The following is an 8,749-nucleotide window of genomic DNA, read 5'->3' as shown; positions in this document are numbered from 1 at the left end:
TTAAGTAATTGCTTTTATGAGTCACATAATCTCATGGTGTCTTATGGCATAAGCCACATGCAGCTGGAAGGTCTCAAAATACAGGCACAGAAGGTGGGAGACATGCAGGGCCTCAGATGGCATCTCCAGATCCCAGGACACCTGTGCTTGTTTCTGCCTGTGCAAGGCTCTATGAAGCCTGCGGGGACGAAGGCCCATTCTGGGCAGGCGGTGGGGATGCGGCAGCACGTTCCGATGCTTGAGGGAGAAGAGAAGACAGTGAGCAAGGGCAGCAGGTAAAGAGCGACACGGAAGAGCTGCAGTTGATGGGTTTTGGGCCTTCCGGGCGCCCTGGGTGTGCATCTTCCCTGAGAGGCTCACATTAAATGGTGTAGGCGGTTTAAACAATAGATAGCCGCAGCCCCTTGCAGTAGAAAAGCAGAGTAAGTGAACTCTGCCGGTCCCCACGGCTGCGTTGCTGGTCTCTCCTTGAGGAGAGCGGGCGGGGGGCGCTCGCCCCGCTCTTCCCCATCGCTTAGCAACGACGCGCGGCGCCCGGCGCTCTTCCGGGCCGCGTCGCTCCCCAAGGGCCGCCCGCGCGCCTCGTCAGGCTGCTCCGGCCGGGGTTCGCCGCGGGTTGCAGCAGTCCGGGAGGACAGCTGGGCAAGCCACAGCAGACGGTTCCGTCGGGCCCAGGTACGATGTGCGGCCGGGGGGGACTCAGATGGGTCCCCACCCCAGCGACCGTGGCTTTAAATACTAATTGTTCTGCTACTAGAGTACGATGTGCGCCAGCTGATCCTCACTCCTGCGCCTTCAGGGACGTTTGTTTGATGTGTTAACCGTATCTTCCCGCTGAGACTCGACCGTGTGCCGTCAGAGCGCTGGAGGCTGTTTTTGCGGAGTGCCCGTGTGAGCGAGTAGCCCTGTGCCCTGTCTGCAGCCCCGTACCCTCCTGCTGCAGGAGTTACAAGCCCCAAGCCTCGAAGGCTGGGACAGATGGGGTAAACCTCAATGGTGTACTAGACAGAAACCATCACCTCAAGAAATAATTGCAATGCTTATTTCTGAAACTGAATTCCAAGGCAAGCAGCAGCCAGACCCAGGTTATGATCTGTAACCCTGAGAGCTTGAAGATGATAGGAAAGACAGTCAGTTTGCCAAGTGTAATTATGCTGAGACATTCCACATTAACTTGGCACACACACACTTTAATGCCTAACCATTAGGAATCATATTTCCTCATGTAGGTGTAAAACTAAGCAACTGGAAGTACCAAGACCAGCACGAAGGCCAACTTCACGTGAGCGCTTACCCTGGGATGCTGGTGCCAAGGTCTGCCACCCTGGCATCCATTCAGTTGTACATCCTGGGAGCCTGAGGTCACAGGTAATGCTTCAGGGAGGTCTCTGCTTCTGGGTGCCAGTCAGCAGCTGTGGTAGGTAGGTGGGCATTGAGTGTGATCAGAGACAGCCGTAGCAGTGTTTGCATTATAGAAGGATGTCTGTAAGCATGTGGGTGCATTTTTCAGTTACTAAGGAATGGGCTGAGTACAGAACCCTAGGAGAATGCAGGCTAATGAAGAGATGGGCGTTTATCTGGGCACACATTTATAGAGTAAAGTGAGTGAAATTTGTGTGTGTTCATTTAAACCAATGCCTAATCCTAGAGTTAGTTTCATAAGCACACTTCAAGAGCTGCTGCTGGTATGTGATATGACTTCCTCAGATGCGGGTCAGCATTCTTTATTAGTTAAAATGTTGTATCTTCTTTGACTGTAATTGCCAGGGAATTTGGCATTTGTTTTATCTAGTCTTGGTGAGCCAGTTTCCTGTAAACTACTCCCTGAATTCCAGAGGTATGAAAGTTGTTGCATTAATAGAAGCTGATATGAATTAACTACTAAAGAAGGCTTCATTGTCCAGACATTACTAACAGCTTAATTTATAATTGCCTAGAGGAGACCGTGATGGCGCAGTTTACCATGCATTAGATTCATGTACAACAGTGCCTTTCACTGAAACACTGCTACTATCAATGTTGAGAGTTGCAGAAAATACAAAGCTAACTGCAGTCTACAAACTGACTTATCCAAATGCTTAGCCTGGCTACTTTTAAGTTACATCATTTTGTTTTCATTAACTTAATAATCTGTGCCATAGGATTTGAACCAGCTACCATGAAACTTGTTCGATTTTTTATAGTAGTTTTTGGGATTTTTTTTAACATATAACATGGTGCTTGTTTAATAAGCAGACAGGAAAAACAACTCACAGGAAGGAAGGTGGGAGCAGAGACAACAAATACCTCCAGGGACCACCCATTAGATTTGTGTGCAAGGTCAACAGCAACCCTCCAGCAACCTGGGGTCTGAAAAGAAGCACTAACTGCAAGAGGCGCAGCAAGACTGCTTTCCCCTTTGTGGTATTTTATGTAAGTCCTACTGCATCATGACTGAATGTCAGTACCTACTTAACATGTTTCTCTCCTGTTTTTTATAAACCCCTCAGCCAAGGAAAGCTCTCACTAAGGAGAAATCAATTGTATTCTGTACAGGGAGGAAATCTGATCTGAGAGGGATTCAGAGAAAGAATCACAGTGCAGCATAGATCTTGCTCCCTTCCAACACTAGTTTAAACCTGAGATGGAAGGGTACTGCAGCTCTGACTGTAAGACATCACTAAATATACTAATGTACATACAATTGTTGGACTATAGAATTACATATTACTTTGGAAGATAAAAAGTAATTGTATACAGAAATTCAAAATTTGACCACAATCTCAACCCATTGTGAAGCCTAAAGTCCCTTTCCAATAGGAGCCTTGTTCCTTTTGTCCTGAACCAAAGCTTGCTTCAAATTCCTTCACTTGTAGGCAATGATTCTCTCACTACAGGATATAAGATGGTCCATGGCTATTTTTCACCTATGCACTTCAGACCTGTGGTTAAAGTAGCCATATACTTCTAACACCACTGCCCTGGTTCTCAGCCTCTCTAAAATCCAGAGCTGGATGCAGTACTCCTCACCTGGCTGCCAGGACTTCTCAGATATCATGGAGAGTGGCCTGGCAACCACATCAGCCAATTCCCTCAGGACTCAGCTGAAGAAAGTTGCAAAGAGAAGCAAAAATTCCCAAGTATCCAATAATTACAAAAACTTTGGGACAGCTACTGCTGTAGTGAACTACCACAATGAAAAAGTAAATAAAATATGGAGATATAAAACTTTGCAACAGTCAGTGCTCTGTGCTGCTTTAACAGCTATCTGGAATTGATTCCCCTTTACGATCTTCCAGCTTAAACACAATGCAGTTGTGGCCGATGATTCTCTTTTCTTTCAGAGAGTAAGATGGAAGTGATGGCAAATGACTATGATACAAGAGGTATCTTGAGGCCATTGGTGTTTCGTCTCCATGAGAATGTCCCTGCAATAGTCCGTGAGGTTTTACTGGAACGTGGCTGGACTGAATTTGACAAAAAGGAGCAAGATGATGCAGATTGGAACTTGTACTGGCGGAACTCACCTTTCTGCATGACAGACCACCACGGCATTAAACCATGGCAGAGGCTCAACCATTACCCAGAAGCTATTCGGATCACCAGAAAAGACTACTTGGCAAGGCACCTGAAACGTATGAAAGGAGCATATGGATCAGCACTGTATGAATTTAGTCCGGTGGCGTTCATCATGCCTAAAGACTATGTCAAATTTATAGCAGAATATAGCAAGGAGAGACAGTCAGGAGGCAGAAGAAGGAGCTACTGGATTTGCAAACCTGTAGATCTCTCCCGTGGAAGGGGCATACTCATTTTCCAAGATGTTAAAGACTTAGCATATGACTGTACAGTCATTGTCCAGAAGTACATTAGTAATCCCTTGCTTATTTCAGGATATAAACTGGATCTGCGTCTTTATGTGTGTGTCACCAGTTTTTGCCCCCTCACTATTTACACTTATGAAGAAGGACTGGTGAGGTTTGCCACTGAAAAGTTCGATCTTGGTTCTCTGGACAATGTCTATGCCCACCTAACAAACACTAGCATCAACAAATATGGAGCTTCGTATAAAAAGTATAAGGAAGGGATTGGCTGTGGCTCCAAATGGACATTCAGCAAATTTCGTTCTTATCTTCGAATATTTGGTGTTGATGACATAGTCCTCTGGCAGAAGATCAATAACATAGTGATTCTCACTCTGCTTGCTGTAACGCCCTTACCAGTGGCTTCCAATTGCTTTGAGCTCCTTGGCTTTGACATCCTGATTGATGACAAATTCAAGCCATGGCTTTTGGAAGTCAACTACAATCCAGCCTTGTGTTTAGACTGTTCCATTGATGACACTGTGAAAAGAAAACTTCTTCATGATATTGTTGAACTGCTGAACTACAAGCAAATTGACTCTTTCAGGCATAACCAAGTGGCTGGTATAAAAACTGGCAGAAGGCAGATGCCGTGGAGCACAGCTGGTGAAAGTGCCACCAAGGAGACTTCCTGCTTACTCAACTGCCAAAAATGTACTTCTGCTTCTTCTGTGCAGCCTGCCATTCATAAGGTGGCTGCCCTGACCAGGAAAACTGCCAGAGCACATCCAAGAAAAACACTGACTTCCCAGCTGCGGGAAAAAATGAACATGCCAAAAACGTCTGCAAAAGCTGAGACTGAAAATAAACAACCCCTAGGAACTGGGGTCTCACCACACAAGTCTGCCCAACTCAGCCACCAGTTACCTACACCTGATCTTTGCAACTACAAGTTAACCACGTGCCCATATTTCATCTCTGATAAAGACCAGAGGCCAATCCCCCGTGTAGGAGATTTTGTCCTAATTTTTCCTTTCAATGAAGCTGTTCTGCAAGCTTCCAGGGATGGGACAAATATAAAGAGCATCATAAAGGAAATAAGCAAATTAGTGAGCAGTTACCATCACAATAGCAGAACACAAAGGAAAGTGTAGGCCATTTAGCTTCTGTGTAACTTCATGGTGTTAGGTTATATGGACATATCATAAATGATAACTTTAGCTGTAAGGAAGTAGATGTACACTGACATTGAAAAGAGGTATCTGAAAAAAAAAAATGCACAATTAAAAATTTGTAATTTTGCAATTACCACAAGATTATTTTTTTAATTAAACTACTAATTTTTAAATTCTTGTAATATTAAAGTAATTCCAGAATAAAAATGGAAATTGGATTTCTCAAAACATCCTCAGAAATGCCAGGCTTTGTTTATTACTTTCTCAGTGATTGTTGCTTCTTTTCTTCTCCTAATTATGACTTTTCTTCTCCTAATTATGGCTTTATGACTTGATTATTTGACACCAGGGAGCATTCAACATGCACTCAGTTTACAAAGGTGGAGGTAGTGTGAAAGACACGAAACTATCATGCTTTGGAAGAATCCTGTCAGCTTCCTGACACACTTTTCCAGAAGCTGATTTTGCTTTCTACGAAATAACAATAGAAAATTGCTCTCATTTTACAACCAGTAGGTTTTTGTAGAAGTTCTTATGGAAAGTAATTTAAAAATATCTCTGTACTGCTCCAGTGTTTTGTTTCAGAGAAGCAACAGAGATACTTTTTATCTGAGGACAGCACATAAACTACAAGTATCACATTTAGAAGACTGGATGAAACCTGTCTTTTGCAGACTCTTTGTTAGCTACCTGATGGGTACAGTGGCTATGCCACTTTGTTCTGTTTGCCACAAAACTGGTGATCATCTGTGCATAGAAAAATACTGACACTGAGCTGAAGTATTTGAGATCATGATCAAAATACTGTCCTTCCCTTGTACATTTTTTCTGACCTTCAGCTGTCTGTTCAGAAGTCACAGTGTATTCTAAATCTGAATCAAAACTGAGGACAAATACTGGCTGTAGCATGCTTCCACTAATGGCAGAAAGCCTGTAGAAATATGAGAAGTGGGATTTCCCAACTGTGTTCCATCTCCCTGAAGGCTTCATAAAAATTTGTTTACTATAGACCCTATAAACAAAAACCACCCTCAAATGGGTATGTGTATTGCTACAGTTTAAGAACATATGCAGTCAAATTTAATTTGGATTATCTGAACAAAATTGTCCTTTATTTAATTTACAATTAGAAAGGATTGTATACACAGATTATAGAATAGCAAATAGTGTGTTAAGGCTAAAAGCTGGGAGGGGAAAGAGCTTATTTTCAGTATTGCTATTGAAACAAAGAGAATGTCTGCACATTAACTGGGAAACAGGGACCTTTTGTTAAAAGGAATTCATGTGAACAAAAACAGTGATCCTTTAGAAAATATTAGTGTCACGTCTAGTTTTCCAGACAAACTGAAAACATTAATCACACCTTTTTCGTGATGCTTAACTGAGGAAAAAAAAAATCTACATAGATTTGTTTTGCTCAGTTTGAAGCAATATGGAACTGAAATTCTTAGCAAAGCACATGGAAAAGAATTATATCTTCAATTTCTTTTAATTAGAATATTTCAGCAGTGAAAAGTACAAGTTCCTTTGTTATACAAAAGTAGAGGAAACACAAGCAATTGTATTATCACACCAGCTGATATCAAACTCTGTGGATGGTAACAGTATCATAATTAAATTCATAAACTGAAGAATGTGTATGATCAACATTAGCAACACTTCTTGCTTTGTTGAATCTTTTTCTTCCATAGTGATTTGTTAATAATCTGATCCACTGGAAACTGAAGAGCAATTCTATAATACTGCAATTGTTTTGCACTTAGGTGTGAGAAAAGGCCAAAGCAGCACGTTATGCAAGTGTATTTGTTGATACAGGAATTTGCAGAGCATAAAAGGAGATAATTAGTCTTCTCAGTCAATAGGCAGGTAATGAGCTGAGCTCTACAAGGGAAATGCTTCAATGCTTTGGAAAGATTCAAGACAGATGATGGACAGGGAAAACGGCTGAAAGAAGCATCTGATGAATGAGTAATCCCCCTAGGTGTCAAGCACCATTCAAAGAGCCTTAAAGCTGAAAAGATTCACAGACCAGCAATATTTTTGCACTACTGGAAGAATAAATGCAGTAGTGAGAGTTTAATTCAAAAAAAAAGCAATACAAAGAAGGTCTGAGGAAAGACTGCTGGTGGAAGAAGAAAGAGCTGTTTCATCAGGAATAATGACCAGGATGGAATAAATGTTACATTTTGTGTTCAAATATACGAGACAGAGTTCTAAGATTATAATCCATACAATTATTGAACAATTTAGGCTTGAAGTGACATCCAGAGTTGTAACTGTTCACTCAAATCCTGCTCAGGTATTGGTCTAATGTACAGCTTGTAAGGTCTGGCACATGCTGGAATCTTCTTCTCCAAAGAACCTTACCAAACTAAAACCATTAATCACTTCCACTTTTTTTCTTGGTGGTTAACTGAGAAAAACAAACAAACAAAGATAGATTTATTTCAGTCAGCATAAGGCAGCACTGAACAGAAGTTCAAAAAGCTTTGTACATTTGAGGTTCTTATGGTCCTTAATTATAGTCACTTTTGGAACTAAATAGCATAAAACCAGGGGAAAATGTGATCAATGTCATGAAACATTTTGATGAGAAGTACTATGGGCATTTATGTTCATGTTAGATATACAAAGAGGGCATGACTGCATCTCCTTCAAGTCTCACTCGAAAAATACTTCACTCAGGTAAGGTTATCCCAAACTATGCATTAGTCACTGAGTCAAAGTAAATCTGAGCCCTACAGATCCATCCATTCTTTGTTTTGGTGGACATTTGGCCCCCAGCCAGGGCCAAACATGAGGCTGCATCTTGAATACTGAGTTCAGTTTTGGCCCCTCAATACAAGAATGACATTCAGGTGTTCGAGAGGGTCCAGGGAAGGGCAGTAATGTTGGTGAAGTGTCTAGAGCACAAGTATTATGGGGAGCAGAAGGGGAAGGGTAAGGAGATTGAACTGAGGTGGATGTCAGTCTTTTCCCCAAAGTAACAAGTGATAGGACAAGCGGAAATGGCCTCACATTATGCCAGGGATGGTTTAGATTGAATTTTACCTTTACTGAAATGGTGGTGAGCACTGTAACGGGCTGCCCATGGAAGTGGGAGAGTCACCATCCCTGGAGGTAATTGAAATGTATATAGATGTGGTGCTGAGGAATTATGGTTTAAAGGTGACCTGGAAGTGTTAGGTTAATGGTTGCACTCAATGATCTTAAATACCTTTTCCAACCTAAATGATACTATAGTGTAATATCTAATGCCTGTGAGATCAGTATTTTAGAGGACTTCCTCATGCAAGGATCTCAAGGAATTTTGCAAGCAGGAAATGTATTTTACAGGAAGATCTTCATAAGCCTGTAAGAAGTATATGTAAGAAAGTTGTATTGTTGGTTTTCATCATTTTACATGGAGGAATGGAGGAATGATGCATGAAATGCCTTGCCCAAGGTCAGAAAGGGAGCCAAGAAGCTAGGAATAGAATTCAGGAGTCCTTATCCTGAGTCTTTAGTACCCATATTGTTAATACAAACAACTGGCGATCTTTAAGCAACCCTGGCCAGTGTAAAGAAATAACAAATATTTCACAGTCACTTTGCTGGTGATAAAGTCATCTATCAATCATGGTGGAAATGAAAATTTTTCATTGCTTCATTGCAACAAAATTCTCATTACCTTACAAACCCTTTCTCCTTTCATCTGAAAATTTCCCAGCCATGCAGAGTCCACTCACAGTTTTAAATGTCAGCATCATTATACCCATTTTTCATGCCTGGTTCCTGTCATTAACACATGAC

The 8,749-nt window shown here is 41.8% G+C and overlaps 1 protein-coding gene across 1 annotated transcript; it reads left to right on the top strand.

Moving 5' to 3' along the window:
• Positions 1–2,245: 2,245 nt before the first annotated feature.
• TTLL2 (tubulin tyrosine ligase like 2) lies at positions 2,246–4,948 on the top strand. Its single transcript, XM_009906329.2, has 2 exons — positions 2,246–2,412; positions 3,324–4,948. The coding sequence occupies exon 2, from the start codon at positions 3,332–3,334 to the stop codon at positions 4,934–4,936; it is 1,605 nt and encodes a 534-aa protein (XP_009904631.2). The 5' UTR covers positions 2,246–2,412; positions 3,324–3,331; the 3' UTR covers positions 4,937–4,948.
• Positions 4,949–8,749: the final 3,801 nt, after the last annotated feature.

Source organism: Dryobates pubescens, chromosome 6, assembly GCF_014839835.1.
Source record: "Dryobates pubescens isolate bDryPub1 chromosome 6, bDryPub1.pri, whole genome shotgun sequence".
In the NCBI taxonomy this organism is placed as follows: domain Eukaryota; kingdom Metazoa; phylum Chordata; class Aves; order Piciformes; family Picidae; genus Dryobates; species Dryobates pubescens.
This window is presented reverse-complemented; position numbering and strand designations above follow the sequence as displayed.